This window comes from Lycium barbarum, chromosome 3 (genome assembly GCF_019175385.1).
Source record: "Lycium barbarum isolate Lr01 chromosome 3, ASM1917538v2, whole genome shotgun sequence".
Classification (NCBI taxonomy): domain Eukaryota; kingdom Viridiplantae; phylum Streptophyta; class Magnoliopsida; order Solanales; family Solanaceae; genus Lycium; species Lycium barbarum.
In genome coordinates, this window is record NC_083339.1 from 15022539 (window position 1) to 15044364 (window position 21826).

Sequence of the window (21826 nt, forward strand, 5' to 3'; positions counted from 1 at the left end):
AATTTCAGTTTTTTTAGCTTTGATTACATATAATCATAACTTAATTCTTATCAACCATATAATATGTAGCACAACTTTAATTTTTACCTCCGTAATCCAGCCGATTTTGCCATTCTCTGACGCCAGTGACTCAGTGAGTTCTTTTGGTTCTGTTTCTATTTTATTATTTTAAATTCTTAAAATATTATATTGTTATACTTTTTAAAAAAAAAATGGAACATTACATTGTTATAGTTTATGCATGACTGTGATTTTTTTTTCAAATTGGAAATAGGTGAGAAATGAGTTTATATGTGGATGCAACATTCCCCCTTTTTGTTTTTGGTGATTTTGTGATACTAATGTTTTGGGCAAATTATTATGTTTTGTTGTGTTCTTTTCTTCTTCTTTCTTTTTTGATCTCTAATGGGTATGAACTTTCTTGAATCGAAAGTGGATTTTCCAGGCAATAATTTTTTTTTTATACCAATTATTTTCTGTTGTTTTTTAAATAATGTGTACTTCTTATTCCTCTATCCTGTGTTTTTATAGATGGTTTAAGCATGCCTTTGTTGCTTAGCTATTAACTGCTAAGGTTGAAAACTATATCACTAAGTAAAAATGTTATTTTACAATTAGTTTTATATATAATTTTATATCTCTTAAATGAAACGAAATTAGTAAATAATCAAGTTTTCAAGTGTCAAAAGCATTCTCAATGAATTTGAAGCTTGAAATTATGTTCTATTTGACTTCTCTGTCCTTCTTCGATGATGTCGTGTGTTGAATTCATAGGAAAATGTTTTAAATGAAATAAGCAATTTCTTAGTTTTTATGAAATTTTTGTATGGTTTCGAGAATTTTGAAAATGAAAAAGAGTAGCTTTAGAGTGAAGTTGTTAGTTATAAATAATGTGATGTTTTGGTAAAAAGAAGAAAGAGAAAAAGTAAATAGTGATTGAGCGACGAAGCAAGAAAAAAAGAATAAGAGAAAGAAAATAGAAGGGAAAAGGGTAAACGGAAGGAAAAAAATAAGACAAAAATTGATTGAAGAGATTTCGCTCGTATACTTTTCTTCGCCTTCCTTATTCTTTTTGTAGTAGACATTGTTTTTGACGCATTTCCTTTTTAAAGATTTTTTTTTAAAAAAAAAACATTAAAATGTAACTCTTGAAAGATAGGGACGAGAAGTTAGATAGATACTTAATATATTAAATGAACAAAGGAAAACTGTATTTAAAATTTATAAGCATATCAACATTAGGAGATTAAAACCCATAAAATAAAATAATAAAGTAAACAATGTTCCATCTATATTATTATATAAAGAACAAAAATGGTAATTGTTAAAAAATAATTAAAGAAAAAGAATAAAACTAAGTGACAATAATCTAATCCATTTCAATTTGAAGACTAAAAAAGATTTAAATATTTTAAATATTCAGATATTTAAAAATATATTCCATATCTTCAATAAAAGTTTCAGAATCGCGCGAACCAATTCACAAGTTTCGAATATAACTCCAAGTTGAATTTTGAATTTTAATGATCAAACATTGGTTTTTAAATAAAGTGAAAAAAATTATTCCAGAAAAAAGTAAATAATTCTTTGTCACACCCCACCGAGGGGTATGACCGGCTCCGACCCATAGGCCAGGACCACCTAACTTAATAGTTACTTTGAGCATCATATATCCTAATTCAAAGAACACCTGCACGCAGAAAAGGCCCAACATAGAAATATCTAATAACCCAACATATATATCCATATGCCAACCGACAAGGTCGTTACAATATCACGAGTATCACAAAGCCGGCAAGACTATCAGAAAAGTATCAAGAGCTCAAAATAAGGCCGATAAGGCCATACATAATATTTTCATACCCCACTATTTTTATGAGCCTCTGAGAGTTTATAAGAACATGTATTACACCAGCAGAAAAGTATCAGAAGATAGCAAGTCCGGAGTAGTGGCACTTGCTGACACCACTGAAGCTGAGAGTCCTAATGCGGTTGCTCTCCAATAACTTTGTCAGGGACTGCAACACGAAATGCAGCGTCCCGTGCAAGCGGATGTCAGTACGGATAAAAGTACTGAGTATGTAAGGCTGGAGTCAATAACATAAGTAGGACGGAGATATAAAGAGAATAGAGGTAACCTGCCATCTGAGTACGTACAATATATAATGCATGAGCTTAAAAATCATATGCAAGTAAGGACACACACACATGTGTGTGTGTGTGTGTGTGTGTATGTATGTATATATATGTGTGTGTGTGTGTGTTAGTGCTGCGAAACATGCATCCCGATCCATATATGTTAGTGTCGAGGAACGTACGGCCTGATCCATAAATATCATATATATAAATGCATAATATAATGCATGAGAGCCCATTAGAAGCCATTACTCAGTCGGAGTGACATAAGGTCGGTGACCTCCGAATAAATTATGAAAATTCATATCGAATCCAAAGAAATAACTTAACGATGATAAACATGATAATATGCCAAGAATCAATCAAATAACTAAGACATTAAGGTTTGGAAATACAAAGTATAGGAGTGGAGCGAACTTGCTATGGAACACTCATGTTCATATTCTAGTTGGATTCGTGCCAAAGAAAAAGAGAAACGTACACCTTACATACCTTATTCGTCAAGCTCCCACTCCGGGAATCCTTTACTCCAATGCTCGCCCTTCACCCGAACCTATATATCGGGAAATAAATTTTTAATCATGCTTTCATCATATTTCCTATCAACTTATATGTACTAGTTATCGAAGATTAATTTGAATTACGAAAATTTGGGTAGCATCTCCCCTATATTATCTACTTCCTCCAAATACCAAAGCAACTCCCAAATAATACCAACAACATCAACAACAATATTATCAAGATTCTACGAGATAAATATGTACAACTACATCCAAACTATCTTCAAATCTCAATCCATATGCCAACAATGCCAACACAACAATCTATAACCCTTATTCTCATAATTATTCCTAAATCAATATTAAGAAAGAGAGATTCATACCTTATCCTTGCTAGAATAAAAGGATCTTCAATATTTACTTTGTTTCCAAGCCAACTCCAACATAAAACGAAACTATAATCGCGACTACCCATTGTTCGGACCTCGATTAATACTATGTAACTTGAAATTACTCAAAATCCTCACTTTTATGTGATATATAAACTCTCATATGCTTGTTGAGCTTTCTAGAACTTTTTAGGGAATTATTATGGAGAAAAATGGGGGGTTTAACCCTTATATAGTGGGTTGAAGTCGATGGCACTATAGCACTGTAGCAGCGCGCGACACTGTGCATCCGTGCAGTGCAGTCCCCTGCTCTGCCCGCCGAACTTGTAACGTTCATAATTCTCTACTCCGACGTCGTATTGACGAGCGGTTTGTTGCATTGGAAACTATACTTCATGAACTTCAATTTAGGCATTTGCTTTGCTTCAAAACTCCTCATATACTAAAATATATTCTTCCTCCAAATTGAGCCAAAATTGCCCATCATATTTTTTTCAAAGTTCTAACAAATTTAAGTTTGTTAATTCACTTGCCCTTCAACCCTTCGATAGCTTATTATATGAACTTAAACCCTCATAACCATAAGATTGACGCATATAATCTCATATATTCTTGAAGGTAACTCCAGTGTCCATACTTAAAAGTATCAACACTTATGAATCTGAACGTACAAAATTACAGGGTGTAACATTCTTATGGCCAAACGAGTCCTTATTTTACAAATGACTAATTAGTCATTAGAAAAATAAAGTGTTTGATCGTTATAGATAATTAAAGTAAATTTCTTTTTCAAACTTGTTCTGAAAATTGTTTTCTTGAACCGAAGGTTTATCGAAAAAATAATTTTTCTACCCGATAAAGATAGGAATAAGGAGCCCGTTTGGATTGGCTTATAAGCTGGTCAAACTAGCTTATAAGCCATTTTTAACTTATTTGGGTGTTTGGTCAAATAGAAAACAACTTAAATTAAGTTAAAAAGTGCTTAAATAAGCTGAAATCAAGAAGTTGCTCAATCATTTTTTTTTAGCTTAAAAGTCATTTTAATTTGACCAATAACTTTATCCTTTTATCTCTTATATTTTCTGTTAATTTTAATATTACCCTTACTTCTAAAAATCCTTTAAGCACTTTTATCCAAACACGTAATTATTTATTTATTAAATAACTTTCATACTTAAAAAAATACTTTAAATATTTATATTTAAAAGTCATTTTTTTTCAACTAATCCAAGCAGTCTCAACCCTCCCCGTACCGCACTGACTCTGTTGTTGTTGTTGTTTGGTAAATCTATCTTGTTTGGTTGTTAGACTAAAGAAAAAAGGGGGTAAAACTCATAATGGAAGGGGTTAGCTTTGTTGTAGAAAGAAGCCTTGCTCACCAGTCCCGAAGAATCAGGCATTTGATACCCAATCCACCCACAATTCTTCTGCTCTTAGCTTTACCTTTTTACCAATGGCGTGCCACTCTCTTATTTATATCCCCCCTTACCCCCACCCTCCTATTTCTTTCTCCGCCTATCGGCAAAATAATCTGCCCACACTCAATTTTCACTCTAAAAAGGTATACTTTACTCAACCCCCACAACTTAACAACCCCATTATCTCCCCTTTTACATATATGCACTATGTTTAATTAATTTGTTATTTTGGGGGGGGGGGGGGGGGTATACACCCTTTACTAGCTTTCTTGCTATTTTTTAGTGTTTTCAAGAATTTGCGGGATTCATGTAATCTTGGGAATATATAGGCTATATATGTGTGGTTAATTTATAGCATAAAGTAGAGTTTCTGTTTTGTTATTTTTGGCTACAGGTTTGTAATTCTCGTAGTAGAAGGATGAGTTTGGTTTGTGCTATGGCGGCGGAGAATAAAGTGGTATCTGGTGATAGAATGCTGGTAATTAAAGTTCACTCTTTTAAGGCTTTGTTTGGTTGTTTAAAATATGGGTAATGTGATGGAATCTTTTGTTTTAACTCTTTCTCATGATGGGACAAAATTGTTTTTTAGCAGACTAATGTAGAAGCTATTTAGTTTAATTGGTTGTGTTAAAATGTTGCTTAATTAATATTTTTGGTAAAGTTGAAGGGGAGCCTTGGAGTAACCGGTAAAGTTGCCTCCATGTGACCAGGAGGTCACGGGTTCAAGCCGTGAAAATAGCCTCTTGCAGAAATGCAAGGTAAGGTTGCGTACAATAGACCCTTGTGGTCCGGCCCTTCCCCAGACCCCGTGCATAGCGGGAGCTTAGTGCACTGGGCTGTCTCTTTATTTAAGATTTTGCACAAAATGCGGGATTCATTTCTGGTGATAGAATGCTGGTATAAAGTTCACTCCTTTAACGCTTTGTTTGGCTGTTATGAATATTGGTTTGATAAGGAATGTAATGGAATCTTTTGTTTTGGGTTTTCTTTTTAACTCTTTCTGATGATGGGACAAATTGGGTTTCTAGTAAACAAATAGGGAAGGTATTTAATTGAACTGGTTATGTTGGAATGTTAATTATTTATTTTGGTTGTTATATAGGTGTTTGTTCCGCCACATCCTCTGATTAAGCACTGGGTTTCCGTTCTTCGAAATGAACAGACGCCTTGCCCAGTTTTCAGTATGTGAAGATCTTCTAATTGATGTAATTGTTTTTCGTTCAAGTAATTTTACTGGTTGAATTAACTTTATTTCGAAATTATACTGAACTGGATGTGAAGAAAGATAATCTGCCCCTTTATGTGTGTTACTTGCACCTTTTGCCAGTATGCAACCATTTCTAATATTGTCTCATATTGTGTGATTGTACATCCATCTTAATATCTGCATTTGTATGTCACTCGTCTTGCGGCTATGTTGGACCTTAAACACCGAACGTTCGCTCTTATATTCCATTGTTGGTCTCACAACAATTGCATAGAACTTGATTTTCACTTTGTTAGCTATCTTTTCATCGAGTAATTATATGGAACTAGAGAAGCACCTACCAATATGACTTTAGGCAAGAAACCAAAGCATGTTTAGGACCTGAGATTTTCTAGGCATTGTCAAGTCACGTTAATGCTGTACTATGTCCATATCGACAGACTCAGATTATTCTCTTTGCTGTTTAAAATGTCTGATTAGACTAATAATCATCTTCAATCTATTATGCATGTATGATATACATTTGGCTGTCTTCTTTGATAAAAGTATACATATCAATTGGCTGTTTTGTTTGTAGAGAATGCCATGGCTGAGCTTGGTAGATTGCTTATGTATGAAGCTTCAAGAGATTGGTTGGTGAGTTATGATAGTGTCTGTTTTTCGTTATTATGTGTGAAAAACTCTTTTACTGTAAAAGTATAAATTCATTAAATGTAGGATGTTCAAAATGAAAATAACTTCATTTTTTTCTGATCTTTATGCAATTGAAGTAAAACAAAACCACCCTTATCTGTAAACTATAATGATGCCAATGGTTTTGATGAACAATCTTCCTTGTCAAAGTCGGCTTAAAATACTTATGATCATTATTGCAGCCAACTGTAGCAGGAGAGATCCAGTCACCAATGGGTGTTGCATCTGTGGAATTCGTTGATCCAAGGGAGCCTGTTGCGGTAAGTTTTCAATTTTCTGCATCTTTGTAGTACAAAAATTCGGCTATTCCTTTCTATTTGACTCTATCTTCTACAGCCTCCCGATTGGTTCATGAAATGGTTATTAATTTTGGTGACTAACAACTCCGGTGGTTGTGGTTTTTATCATATATTTGTGTGAAGCAATATTTCATAAAAGATAATTTGAAGATATTCCATGGTGATTCATGCACCTGATTCCTTGCTCTACAGATTGTTCCCATTTTGAGAGCTGGTCTGGCTCTTGCAGAGCATGCGGCATCAATTTTGCCAGCAACAAAAACATATCATTTGGGTAAGGACAATTTTATATCATCTCTTAGCATCGGAAACTAGAATCTCTTATTTTCCTAACCTGTAGGTGTGGGTATCCATTGAAGTACAAATTATAGTAGATAAGTTGGTGATTGAATCTTAAGGCGATTGCACTTATCTACTGCTTTATACGAGTGTCACACACATGATATGCTCATGTATTTGCAGAGAATCCTTGCCATGCAAAACAGAGTTTCATTTCCAATCATGTTTAAAACTATGTCACTTTAAGCTCCAAATGCTTTCCTTTACTTTGTTTGTTTGTGTTTTTTCCGTTTATTTATTTTCTTGATTTTAATTCTTCTTTTCATTCTCAAATTAAGGTGTAAGTAGAAATGAAGAAACACTTCAGCCCTCTGTATACTTGAACAAGTAAGTATCTTTGTTGAAGCTGGACTGTTGCTTGTTATTGTATCACGCACTAGGTTTCTGTATGAAATATGGGGTGCTATTGTACAATAAGTACACATTGTTGCGCCGTTTCTTCTTTTATTTGAGCTGGGACTATACTTGTGTCTCTTGGCCAACAAACTTTGGGGTAAATTCTCTAACTACTTTTCCATCCATTTCATAGGTTGCCTGATAAATTTCCTGAAGGTTCTCGTGTGATTGTTGTTGATCCAATGCTGGCAACTGGTATCAACACTTTCCCCCTTATAATTCTGTAATTTTCATATTTAAGGAACTCGTGGATTTCCACATATCGGTTCTCTATTTTCACTCTATGGAAATGGGTTGAGTATTGCAGAATATTGACCAATAGGATAGATGCTCCTCTTATTGTACGTGTTGCTCTCTATCTCACAACATAAATATGTCCCCTTGACTCTATGTAGGGATGTAAAATCAGCTAATCACTTTTTTAACCTAACAAATGCAACTGTTAGGTTAGGCATAGATTATCCAGTTCATGTAGAATCATAAGACACGGGTCATAACTTTATTCAATGCTTCTTGTCCTGAACTATTCTTGCCCTACCCCAATTATATTGTTATCGCATTCTCTAAATGGTTTTCTGTCTTGCACTGCCAAATTGCTGAAGTACGATTAAGCTGAATTTAAGCCCAAGTATAGGCTCAATCCTCTACTTGTTGAAGTGGCCGAGATGAGAATGTTGAGATGGATGTGTGGGCACACCAGGAGTGACAGGATTAGGAATGAGGCTATCTGGGACAAGGTGGGAGTGGCCTCGGTGGAATACAAGATGCGGGAAGCGAGACTGAGATGGTTTGGGCATGTGAATAGGAGAGACACAGATGCTCCCGTGCGGAGGTGTGAGAGGTTAGCTATGGATGGTTTCAGAAGAGGTAGGGGTAGGTCGAAGAAGTATTGGGGAGAGGTGATTAGACAGGACATGGCGCAGTTACAGCTTACCGAGGACATGACCTTAGATAGGAGGGTATGGAGGACCCAGATTAGGGTAGAAGGCTAGTAGATAGTATCGTTTGTCCTTTCATATTAGTAGTCGCATTATCGCGATATAAGATCTTGTGCTTTGATTTTTGCTACTATCTGGTATGTCCTGTACTTTGATTATCTTATTTTATCCGTGATAGTTACTGCCCCTTTGCAAACTGCTTCATCATGGCTTAGTCGCTTTCATTATTTTCATTTCCATATCGCTTTGAATTTCTTGGCCTTATCTGAACTCTTTTTATGCTTTCTATTGAGCCAAGGGTCTTTCGGAAACAGCCGTCCTACCTTGGTAGGAGTAAGGTCTGTGTACACTCTACCCTCCCCAGACCCCACGTTATGGGATTTCACTGGGTTGTTGTTGTTGTTGTTGTTATAGGCTCAATCCTCGTAGGCTTTTTAGTTTGTGTAGTATTTGTTGGAGTAGAACCACTTAATTTCTTATAACAGACACGCTTAAATTATTCAAATGGATGAAGTATTCAGCAATTCTGCTGAAGGTAATACACCATTACCATTTCCCTCCCCTTCCGTAGTTATTAGTTGGAGCTCTAGGTTCTCTAATATGAGCTAGTAATTGCATAGGGGGTGTAACAAGCTTTGCCCTTGTAAGTATTCGAGGCTATGTGCCTTCTCTTGTGAAGGAAGTACTTCCCTGGAAATCCAAATCAAGGAGTCCAGATTAATTGCTACCAGACTTGGTCTGTCTTTTTGTGGCAAACATTTGTCTTCTCCTTCATTTCAGTTTGTGTAGTCAAATAAGTGTTATCTCATAGAATGTATGGACAGACAGAGGCGGGTCAGGATTTGAAATGCGTGGGTTCTGAACTGCCACCAGACTCATAGCTTGTCTTAATTACTGGGTTTGCAATTAAATATTTATACATATTTAGTGAATTTTCTCTAATACAAGTACAAGATCTAAGAAAGCTACTGGGTTCATCCGAACACATATGAAATACTCTGCCTCCGCCCCTATGGACAGCCACATGTATAATCTTGTGGTAGTATATCCTTCAGTCTTATGCTTTGAAAGGTAATTGTCACCTGATTTGTTTTCTAATCTGACTGTTTTTTGCTTATTCATAGGTGGTACAATAGTTGCAGCTATTGACCTAATAAAGGAACGTGGAGTTGACAATAGTCAGATTAAAGTGGTGGGTTCCCAACATAATCATATATGTTTATTTGCTAAATATTTGTTTGAATTTTTTATATCTCAAGTTACATTTTATGTTTTCAACTCGCTGACAACACAAATTGCATCTTTCAGATATGTGCTGTGGCTGCTCCTCCTGCTCTCACAAAGCTCAGTGAGAAGTTTCCACGGTAACTAGTTTATCAACTCGAAAGCCTATCTATCTTCTATATTTGAATCGTTTCAGTAGATTTCTTTAATTCTTGTTTCTTGTTTTTCTGTTTTCCAGATTACACGTATACGCTGGAATACTTGATCCAACTGTTAATGAGAAAGGGTAACCTATCGTTGAACAGCCTTTTACCTTGATCACTTCTCTAAATAGCACACCTTTGCATCATGCCTTTGCTGTATTTTGCTCTATAATTTTCAGGTTTATTATCCCCGGATTGGGAGATGCTGGAGACCGTAGCTTTGGCACATGAAGTAATGCGTTCACCTGATGAAATTTCTTGCCATATCATTCTTTATAGAAGTGAAACACGCCTTGTGATGGGGGGAGATGGGCGCCGACCCCCCTTTTGTTGCTCATCTTGTTTTCCACCATATAATTGTTTCCCAATTTTGGAACCACGAGGTACTATAAATACCTATATGGCAAAAGACCTGCTAAAGTTCTCTCCCTGTGTCTGTTTAAATTCTTAGAGTACGAATTTTGAAGAAGTGAAACGAGTTCGAAATAGCTTCAAATGAAATTGAAAACAGGATGCCAAGTTACTAGCCAAAGTTGTAGCAATCTCATCATTTCTCAAAAGTACTGTTGTGTCTATGTATTTTTAGGAACGATTAATCGACTGAATTAATTACTGAAATGCAAGATTGATTTGGTAGGATTTGCACAAGCTAAGCCTATTTTACATGTATTTACCTTTGGCTTGGCAGTACCTAGCTTCAAAATCGAATTTTTCAACTGCAATCTCGCAGGTCTAAATTTGATTCTGTTGGCTAAACATTAAATATTATGTAATTTTTTTTTCGACAATCTTGTGCTCCAAGCGACTATTTCATTTGCTTGTTATCGTGGTTATTCAGTTGGATGTTTAATTGATTCTCATGGAGCTTGAGTTTTGATGGAATATAACATAAGTTGATTTTTAATGAATATTGAGCTTGACGAAATGTGAGAAAAGTGAAAATTAATGAAAGAGATATCATTTCGAATATGGATAATATAAGGCTGAATTCATCGGGAGACATCTAAAGTTGGCACGGTCTTTCACTTAAACAACTCAATTAAGCCTTGTTCTATATAGATGCATGTGATAGGGCTTGACTGTGTCATTTAGACATTTTTCGTTGACTTCACAATTTGCGTGAGTTTTGCATCAAATAGGTGCGTGAAAAGGCTAGTCTGAAGTGGGAAAAATAATTTTCTTAATTTTTAACTATTCTTTTTTTGGTTCTTTTCTTTATTTAATTTTGGGGGTTCCTACTCACCCTCTTCCCCACACTTCTTCTCCAAATCTCTGAAAAAATGGCAGCTTGTTAGTGTTCCAATCTCTTAAAAATATGGAATTAAAAGTTGGTGGACCTTATTCAATTACTAAGAAATAGGAGCAATTAATATCATCAAAAGCCATACATTTTCCTTTCGTTTCTCCGTAATCTCTTACGCACAGATGCTGACATTCGTTCCCTTTTTTTGATCAAAGAAGCTGCTAAATCAGATAACAATGGCAGCTTACACAGTGATAATGGAAAAATGGCAGCTTGCTGAGGTGGGAATTTATCTCGGAAGAAAAAGACGAGCGTGGGTAGGTGGGTGAGAGGAAGGGGGTGGGGGTTAGAAAATAGGTTTTTTCTTTTCTTTTGTTTTTTGACTGCATTTTTTAATTAAGTAAGTAGCTTTAAAATAATTTTTCTACTCATGTTTTATTTTTTAATAATTATTTTGATATATATGCTACATGTCTTCATTTAATTCACCTCTTTGGCACGTCAAAATGTGTTTGGATGATTGTACAAAAAGTGTTTAATTGGAACAAATTTAGAACAACATAAGTGCTCAATAGGAACACGCTTAAATTTAAGTGTCTAAGTGAAAAATAGTATCAACTTTAACAGCTAGATGTACGCTTTTATATTGTTTATTTTTTTCTATTGTGTACTATTGTATACAAATCCACTGGTTTTTTAAAGAAAAGCTGATAACTTTTGAAACATCAATAAACAAAACTCTTGCGTAAACACTACTTCCTTCGGTTAAAAAAGAGCGTCTACTTAGCCATTTGCACACCCCTTAAGAATATACAAACTCCTAAACAAAATTAAGTGATTTGACTAAACTATCTCTAATTAAATATGTATTGAGATTTAGTCTCTTAACACTAAATAAGGGCAAATCTGAAAAAATCAAGTTAATTTCTTCTTGATTTGATAAGTTGATATTCTTTTTTAATAAAAAAATAAAGGATAAGTGGACATTCTCTTTTAACCGAGAGTATCATATATTTGCTGCTATAGTCTTCACATCTCTTATAAAATTTAGTCATCAGTAACGTTACGTTTAGTTCAAAGAAAGACAGCGAATAAGTACTAATGGATTATTCTGCTCATCCCTGTCGTTTAATAAAAGCTAGAAGAGAATTCTAAATTCTGTCTGTCCAACTAAACAGACAACTAATAGGTATCCATTTTGGTTGTTCTTAAAATTTATTCGCATTAGATGTTCATATTAAATCAATGAATGCACGATGACCTTTATCTTTACCTTGACTGCTTGTTTTATGCCTAACCAATTCAGGATTAATATTTGTCTTTACCCTGATTGTGGTGGCAGAGCCACCTTTGTCCGAGGAGGGTCAATTGACAACCCTTTTCGCCAAATTACACTGCATGAATAGGCCGGTCCTTTTATATGTATATAATAGGTGCTTATGTAATAGTACTATATTAAATATGCTTGTTTTCTTCGTACATTTATTTGTTTATATTTTATATTTCTTTAGTGAAAATCTTGGCTCGGCAACTGCTTGGCCGCTTATGACTTTGCTCTTTGTGCAACCGTAAGAAAATAGATATCAAAGCAGTAAAGCACAAAACAGATGACAATATACAATTGACACACACATATTCATGGAAAGGACAAGAAAGCCAGATGAAGTGATGATAAGAACCAATGGAAGTATGTTAATTACCTGTACTAAAATGAACACAATAAATCAAGAACTAATTCACTATACATTGTACTTCTGATTCCTTACGTACTCACATTCACCAACCAACCAAAAGCTAATTGAAGATTAAGGTAAGTATGTGAAAAGATACGAAACTTCCCTTAAGATAAAAGTAAACCATCAGATTGATGGAGCAGTGATCACTCTTCACTATTCACTAGTCACACGCCATAGCCACCATCACAAGTGCAGGCACCAGTGCCACTGCTTTTATCACCTTGAGAACGTGGTTTGCTACTAAGGCAACAACAAATGAGACCTAGTGCTAACATAAAAAGCCATGCAGAAGCTAAAGCTTGTACATATTTCATGTAATATCCCATAACTAATCAATCTTCCTTCAATATTTATTCCTCCTGAACTTTGAGACAATTGAAGAGAACTAACTTCATTAGGAAAAAATGAGATCGTTAGCATCAGGGTCTATGTTTATTGGAACTGTGACACCAATTATATTAGTGGCTTTCATGGGAAAAAAAAGATGAGGAAAAGAATGTTGGAATATAAAAAAGGAATAATGGGATCTTCTTTCTTTAAGTAGGAAAAGAGTGAAGGAGAAAGTTTGGTTGATAGAAATAGTGATGCGCATATGATGGTTTGAAAGAAGCCAAGAAAACATGGACCAGCCTGTTTTGTTCAATCCCACAGTGGTATAAAGATTGGTACATTTCCTATAAATATAGAAATCCAACATTAATTATCCGCTTTAACGGGATTTTGGATATTCAATAAGTAGCGAGAGTTTTTTTACAAACATAAAATTGGCATACAGATTTTTTTTATACAATCCGGTCTAAACATACAACTTACATACAATTATATTGTTATATGTTATTCGTATGTTCTTTATATATTTTGTATGTCGTATCAAGTGTGTATGTCACTTTATGTCCAGTGTTACAATGGACATACAAATAACATGCACTCGAAATACAAATTGCATACAACCTATTTATATATATTGGGATTTGGAGAGAAAAAAACATTGTTCTTCTTTCTAGCTCTTCGAGTTTCAATATGAAATTAACCAAAACCAATTTTAATCTTCGACGAACTCTCTCAAAATTGAAATATAAACTCCAAAGGGTAACACCCAATTCAAACAAATAACAATTCCGCAAAACCTCATTTTTTAAATCAAAGCTTTGAAGTTTTTTAATGGCTAATTGATGGAACTTCTAATGGAGTTTGCTGCTTTAATTTGTAATCATTTCTTACAGACTTTTTTCCAAAAATGGGAAAATTGTGATAACAATCAGATAAAAATCTCTCTGAGTTTATTGTAATAGTTCAATTATACATATGTTCCTGTATGGCCAGCTCTTTTAGTCTTACTTTCAAATTCAAAGGCTTAGGATTGAATTGTTTTTCTTCTCAAGTTATAATTTTGAGTATCAAAAGTCATCACCAATACATATTCATTCCCGGCTTGGGTGTGTTTGGCGTGAGACAGAAAGAGGGGAAGAGAAAAGGGGAAAGATTGAATCATAAAATGGGAAACATTGGAGTTCAATCTTACTTTTTAGTTTTTATGCAATTGGTAAATACCATTATATTAGGTAATTAAATGGGAATCTTTCTAATGGTGGTGATTAAGTTTATTATTTTGCATATATATAGGTAAAAAAAAAAAGGAATAATATTATCCGATCTGTATTTAGCCCGCCCAATTTTTTCAAAATGTCTGATAACATTAAGAGTATCATTACACAACATTAAAAGTATCACAGTCCATATTGTGTCAGTCCAGAATCATACTTTAATCAGGTAGACTTTAATTTGAAGACATAAAAGAGTATTAGTGACCGACTACATATACAATGTTAATTAACAGCCTCGCAAGTTCCAACAATGAGGCCCTTTTACCTTAATAATGAGGTAAGCTCTAAAACAGTGAATTCCGCACTTCGAATTGAATGGAGTACTAGGAAAAAAAAGGTACACTCATTATAGGAACAATTAAGTTCACCTTTAGCCACTAGCTAAGGGGCAGTAGAAAGGAAACGTTTCAACAAAAAAGTCGAGAATAGTTGAATTCCCACATATGCAAGTTAAACATCACCTATTTATAGTTCTTACTCGAAAATCAAAACAGAACCAATTAACCAAATACTCTACTTTTATCAAATTTGAACAATCACCACCGACCAACAATTTTGTGCATAAATATATATAGATTCACAGTTGAATTTCCCACACATGATCAGTAAGCATGCTTAGATTGGTTACATATATTATATGTAGTAGTACGTTTGTGCAAAGTTCGCAACATTAAAAGTGATCGTCCGTCCGATATTATTCTGGACGGGCACAATATCTGTTAAAGGAAAATCATATAGTGGAAATAATTGTGAGGAAAAGCTAGAGAGCATCTTCCCTTTTGCATGGTTAGCCAGCCAAATGCATGGACACTTTCAAAGTTCACTTTCGCAAGTGACTTCCCTACACATGTTGCACACTTATTTGAAAGGAATTTCAACCTGTACTTGTAGTAGTACTTTCCTTCGACACAAATATTTTCCACTTATAATTTATTTATTAAGTTAAACATGTCATTGGAGATTAGGAAATACAAAGCTGTCTTAGATAGTGTTCTTCATGTCCAGCAGACTTCAAGGTGAATATATCTAACTTTCTACATTTGAAAAAATGAAACTATATCATATGCACTTGAAAATTTGGGCAGCCAAGTTCCAGTTCAATAACAGTTTCAAAATGGCAAGTCCAATGAAGAGATTTTCGCCCGAAGCTGCAAGGACCTAATTATGGGGCAACTTGTCTTTACATTGTGGTCAGGTCACCGTTGCCACGAATCAGAATGCGAGTGATACCAACTTCTCAAGGTAAATTTAATCCTAAAGCTGTTAATATTGTTGCTAGTGACGAAACTGCTCTTGTTAGTGAGAGATCTGGTGTTGTGAATGAGAAATCTGGTAATATTGTTGCTAGTGACGAAACTGCTCTTGTTAGTGAGGGATCTGGTGTTATGAGTGAGAAATTTGGTGTTGTGCGTGAGAAATTTGGTGTTGTGAGTAAGAAATCTGGTAATATTGTTGCTAGTGACGAAACTGCACTTGTTAGTGAGAGATCTGGTGTTGTGAGTGATAAATCTGGTAATATTGTTGCTAGTGACAAAACTGCTCTTGTTAGTGAGAAATCTGGTGTTGTGGGGAAGAAATCTGGTGTTGTGGAGGAGAAATCTGGTGGTGTGGGGGAGAAATATGGTAATATGGGGGAGAAATCTGGTGTTGCGGGAAGAAATCTGGTACTGCTGATTTTTCTGACACTGATTTTGATTATGGTGATCACTTCGATCATGACTTTGGCCATGAACTCGACCATGACCACGAGGCAGGGGTGGCTCAAGGGTGAGGTAAAGCCATTGCTTTAGGTCCCCAATTTTTTGAGGCTTCAAAATTTTACGATGTATTTTATGATTTTTTATTTTTTATCTTAGACAATGTTGAAAATTGTGAAAAGAAGTTCTATAATAAAAGAAAGAAAGAAAGAAAAATTATCTACTTTTTAAGAGAAATATTTTTAAAACTTTAAAGTAAACAAATAAAGTTTTTACAATAACATTCAAGGTAATGTATTTAAAACATATGGCGAATATCTTATTAACTTGAATCAGTCCTCACTATTGTAAATATTAATGTTCCTATTTGAAGTAAAAGGCAACAAGTACGAAAAACTAAAAAAGCAACACTAAATTTTCTTATATATGTGTATATACTTATATACTTAAGGCTTCGCATTAAAATCTGGCTTTAGGTCATTAATTTTATTGAGACACCCTTGCCACGAGGATGTGCAACAACCACTAAACTTGAATGAGCTTGATGAAGAGCCCCAATTAATCCCACCACTAAACTTGAATGAGTTTGATGAAGAGCCCAAATCCCACCACTCAACTTGAATTAATTTGACGAAGAGCCCCAAAACGTGGAGGATTCCACTGTTTGGTATGTCACAATAGCCGATCCCCGTCTCTTTTTCCCTCTAGGCATTGCTGGCTCACCATACTTTGATTTTTAAACAGGTGTTGGGTCATTATTCCACTGCAATTTTTTGAAGTTATAATGAGTTTTTTTTTTTTTTTTTTAATTTTTTATGAACGTGGAATGTAAAGGGGAAACTACTCATGTTTGTCATGAATTAAAAATTTTGTGTGTTTTTTCTAATTTTGATAGTGAATGAGAGGAGCTTCCGTAGATGGGAATTGACCAACTCACCCTCTGCTTATATATCTTGCTTACATTTGTGGACTTTTAGAAATCATTTTACAAAAATTTTGGACTATGTTTTATTCACGAAAAGGCCACGCCGATTTTTGTGAAAAGTGAGACCATTTCATTTTTCATTTACACTTTAATGTGTATTTGCATCACCATTTTCGGATATGCACAAGGTTTTATCCTCTGGTCCGCTCACAGCTTGATGAGTAATGTATACAAATTTAAAAAAAATGTGAAAAATTTTTGTTAAAGCAAAAACATTTGAACTTAAATTTGAATATATGAAATAATATAACTGATTTACTTTAATATTTATCGAATAAAGGAAATACATATGTTTTGGGTTCGACTTACATACACTGATATATGTAACAAGAATGCCTGTAAATACAACTAGAAGATATATTATTAGATTTAACTCATTGAAATTAGAAGTACATTAATACTAAAAAATATTGCAAGTGTTATTCATGTGTGGTGTATGTAACAACATTACATAGAGTGTAAATGGAGGGAAATTGAAACTTTTGATTTGACTACGTTGTGAGTAATGAGTGTATTATAGGTGATCCGTTTGGTCGTTATTGCGTTTCCAGCCCTTTTGACCCTTTGCCGAGCATGGTTAGCTCATTTTTTACCCGAGGGGACCATTGACACGCTTCCTGAGGTGTCTAGATTTGATTCACGTGACTTTTTCCGGAAATCTATTGATTTCGAGAGGTCCGGATGGTCATTTAGAACTTGTGTGTATATCTGGTTCGGTTCCCAATGCACTCGGATGCATTTTGGGACTTGGGTTGGGAAATTGGAATTAAAGTATCGGGGGTTGACTCGGTCAACGAGACCTCCGTTGGGAATTTCGAGGCCACGAGCGCTTTCATAGCGTGTTTTTATATGTGTCTATGTATATGGTATGTGAGCAGGTGGCCTCAGGAATTAGTCAGAAAATTGGATTGAAATGTGAAACTTGGTGTAATTCCTGGTGTCTGGTGCCCGCTTTGGAGGCACCAAAACCGCGGCAGCGGTACCGTTGGAGCGGTTCAGGCCATTTGGGCTTGACCGCTGTAGCGGTCATGGCACCGCCAGAGCAGCGCCGCTGAAGCGGTCTGAGTGACCACGGAAGCGGTGAGACTGGAGTGTTTAAATGATATAAAACCCCAAGTCTTTTCATTCACTTTTATTCTGAAAGTGGTTCATATTGGGAGCAATTCTAGAGGATTCTTAGAGGAGATTCTTAGTGGTAAGTCCTCCTAACTTTCTTGCTAATTCCTTGCTCCTAATCATCTTAGAATTCATCTCTCCTTATTAGTTTTTTAGTAGTGGAAGATAAAAAGTGGACTTAATGGATATTCTACTTAGGCTTTTAAATGATGAAATTGATTCGGTTTATGCTAGATTATGATGTATCTAGGGTTGTTAATCATATATCTTTCATTATTAGTGTTGAATCCTTGAATCAAATAGTTAGGGTTTATACCCAAAATTGGGGGTTTTACTTGAATTTCAAAATTGGGGAAATCTTTGAGTTAATTTAGCAATTAGTTGATGGGTTTTGATAACTAATTTGATATTTTACACCTGAGTTTCCCGTTTTGCCCTTGTGGCCCATTTTTTCCCAAATTCTATGTTTGATTTTGACCTAGTTTGAATGATAGCAATATTAGTATCGATCTTCTTGATTTCTAATCTATATTTCGAATATTTCTAGACCTTCTTTGATCTTGAGGCTCAGCGGAAATTAGTCAAGGCAAAGAAGTGAGTTGTCGGTGTTTGCTGTTCGGCCATCCAGATAGGTTATGGCTCACCCTTGGTGAGATTTCGTATAGCGAAGCATATATTTAGATTATATTGTCGGAGAAACCATGTAAACATTCGGGTATGAAGTTGGGCTGGATATTGTCTTAGATTGGGCCCTGTTGCGTGATTGGGGCTAGCTACCCCGTTGTGTTGTGATTTGATTGTTCTATTGTGTTGGCTTGATGCCATGTGCTGTTAGTAAATATTGGAATCTGTTGTTCCATCTTGATTGTGATATTGTGATATCTTACTGGTTGATGATGATACGAGGATAGCGTTCTATATGACTTGTGTAGTCTTTCATGATATTGTTAGCGTACCCATTGTTGGTACTTGTGATATTGAGTATGATTATTGATATTGATACATGCATTGCACGCACTCTCAGTCTTGATGATATAATGTTGAGACACTGTTGGTACTTGATGAAACACTGTGATGAGCTGGGCTCGGTTTTAAAATGAGAGTGACGTGAGAGTCCGATATCCGATGTTAGTTCCGGAATCATGGATTGAGTGAGTGCATGGACTCCGCGGGTCTCTCAGGGTGGTGCCGGTAAGAACCCCCTGTGGGCAAAGATCCGGGATCTCATCTGTCTGTTGGGAAAAGATTCGGGACGAGTGGCACTTAGACTTCACGAGTCACCTTGGGTTGTGCTACCGAGACGTCGATATTTCCATCCGGAGTACATATGTACACAACATTTGCATGGCATTGCATTGTATCCATACATTATTCCATTGCATCACAACTTACATTCAGATGATTTGGTGTTGTACTTGTGATGTTGGATTCAGATTTGATATATTGAGGCTTGACACACTTGGGTTTAGATGCTTCAAGCTAGGTGATGATGGATACTTGTTTCTGATTGTTGTGACTTATGCTTGTTGATTTTCTATGCTTAGTCGGCCGATGATACCTACCGGTACCGTTATTTTGTACTGACCTGCACTTGCTGCATTCCTTTATGAATGCAGGGTATCATGTTGGGTCTGCTTCTATCTCTCGTGGTTGATAGTCGTCATCAGCATAGTATCGAGTTTCCAGGGTTAGCACGAGACGTTTGTTGCCTTGAAGACTTCCTATTTTATGTCTTACTATTCCTATTCTGAGACATAGATAGATTTATGTATTATTATCCCAGACTTGTATATTTTCATTAGATGCTTTTGTATAACTTAGACTAGACCCTAGGGATATTTTTCTTATTCCGCACTATTTTATTATATATTATTGTGAGACTTACGTATTTATTCTCTTCCGCTTGCTTGATTTATTTATTCACGTTTTTATTTATCACTGGGTTGAGGGTTCGCTTACCAAGGTGGGAAGGGTAAGTGCCCGCACGACTTAGTCCAAGTGGGTCGTGACAAATGAGTGTATTGTAGGTGACTCTTGGTAGAAATTATATTAAACTTGTCTAAACTAAACTAAGATAATATAATAAGAAACACAATATAATTGTTAGAGGTTTATAATAAATATTGCTTTATTTGTTAAAAGGGAAAATAGCTACAATGCACCCTAAGTTGGCCGAATTATTTATAACACACTCAACCTTTATGTGGGGGGGGGGGGGGGGGGGGGGGGGGCTATCACCCCCTGGTCATATTTTTTGTGTATTTTAGACACCATTATCAGGTGATTACTAGTGGAACGTGAGAACACGACTGAGGAGCGCGTGTGAACTGACCTCAACCTCTAATTTTTTTTGCCACGTGGCGCAAATAACGGTAAAAAAATAAATTCCTTTTCATATACCCTTTTAGTGACCTGATTTGGACTCCATTTTTGCTTTGAACTTCAATAAAAAACCTGCAAATTAGCTAATGGATTCAAGTGGTAAGCTAATCTTTATGTAAATTGTTTCTCCTGTTTTATTTATATCTTATGTTTCGCTGAAATTTCTTCTAATTTCACTGAAATTTCTGTCTAGGGTTTATCATGAAAGAGGTGAAATCAGAGTTGAATAAGCTCTGTACTGATAATGAAGATCCAAAGACGAAGCTTAAGGCGCGATGCCATCACGGGTTATTACTAAAAATGCAGATTTCTTGATCTCTTAACAATCACGGAAGAGGATTTTGGTCATGCCCCTTCTATGGTGTACGGATTTTTTATTTTTATGTTTCGTTATTTTCAAAATGTATTTCAGTGAATTTGATTGGTTGAACTTTTGTTTAGATGAAGAAATGTAATTTCTTTGAGTTGAGAGATGATCCTATTGATCAAAGATCTAAGTTCATTATTCATAAATTGGTGAAGAAAATGGAAGAAAAAGTTGTTTTGAAGAAGAAAATGGAAGAAGAAGTTGCATTGAAGAAAGAAATGGAAGAAGAATTTAGTATTGAAGGAGGGTCTTCCTGCATTGAAGGAGAGAATGGTTGTATCGATAGTGAAATGGTCATCGATAATGAGAGTAAACAACTTGAGAATGCCATTAACAATGAAGAGATGAAGGTGATGGAGATTAAAAAGTTTGAGAATAAGCTTCAAGAACAGAAGAAGGGCATATGCTTTAATATTAAGAGTGTTTTCATTTTGTGTATGTTGTTATTTGGTTTAGTAGGTTGTGGCAACTTGAAAACTTGAAGTATTATCAATGGCAATTGTCATATTAGGACTTAGTGTATGTTCCTTTTTCCCTTAATGTTTGTATGTTGAAGCACTTTAATGTCATGGAGGTTCAATTGAAAAGTTGTTGTCATTCACTTTAGGAACAAGAAGCATACTTGATCATACATTCGGAAAGAAATTTCTACTTAGATCATACATAAATTACTTAAAAAGAAAAGTCACAAGGAGACCTAATCTATATCTATGATCTCCTGCTTCATATGAACAATGAAGGTTATGCGGTTCTCAACTTCACAAGCCTTAAAATACAACACATTTTCTTCCCTCAATCCGTTAGCAGCGACAAAGTGTTTCCAGCCTTGAGTGAGACGCGCTTTTGCACCAATTTTGTATTTCATATGGTATGCATGATGGTCATAAAGAACAATAATTTATTTGTCAGAGTTTGGAAGAAAATCCAGAAGGTTAGTAGGAAAGACCTGCAAAA

General features: G+C 35.3%; 2 protein-coding genes across 2 annotated transcripts; both read left to right on the forward strand.

The window, feature by feature from the left end:
* The first annotated feature begins 4330 nt into the window (after positions 1-4330).
* LOC132630488 (uracil phosphoribosyltransferase) lies at positions 4331-10390 on the forward strand. Its single transcript, XM_060346056.1, has 12 exons — positions 4331-4586; positions 4838-4921; positions 5546-5624; positions 6228-6286; positions 6526-6603; positions 6835-6916; positions 7260-7308; positions 7511-7572; positions 9440-9507; positions 9624-9679; positions 9778-9825; positions 9922-10390. Exons 1-12 carry the CDS (start codon positions 4479-4481, stop codon positions 9971-9973), a joined length of 825 nt encoding a protein of 274 aa, XP_060202039.1. The 5' UTR covers positions 4331-4478; the 3' UTR covers positions 9974-10390.
* A 4555-nt stretch (positions 10391-14945) lies between these two features.
* Positions 14946-20004, forward strand: LOC132633754 (uncharacterized). Its single transcript, XM_060350237.1, has 2 exons — positions 14946-16097; positions 19740-20004. Exons 1-2 carry the CDS (start codon positions 15543-15545, stop codon positions 19872-19874), a joined length of 690 nt encoding a protein of 229 aa, XP_060206220.1. The 5' UTR covers positions 14946-15542; the 3' UTR covers positions 19875-20004.
* Positions 20005-21826: the final 1822 nt, after the last annotated feature.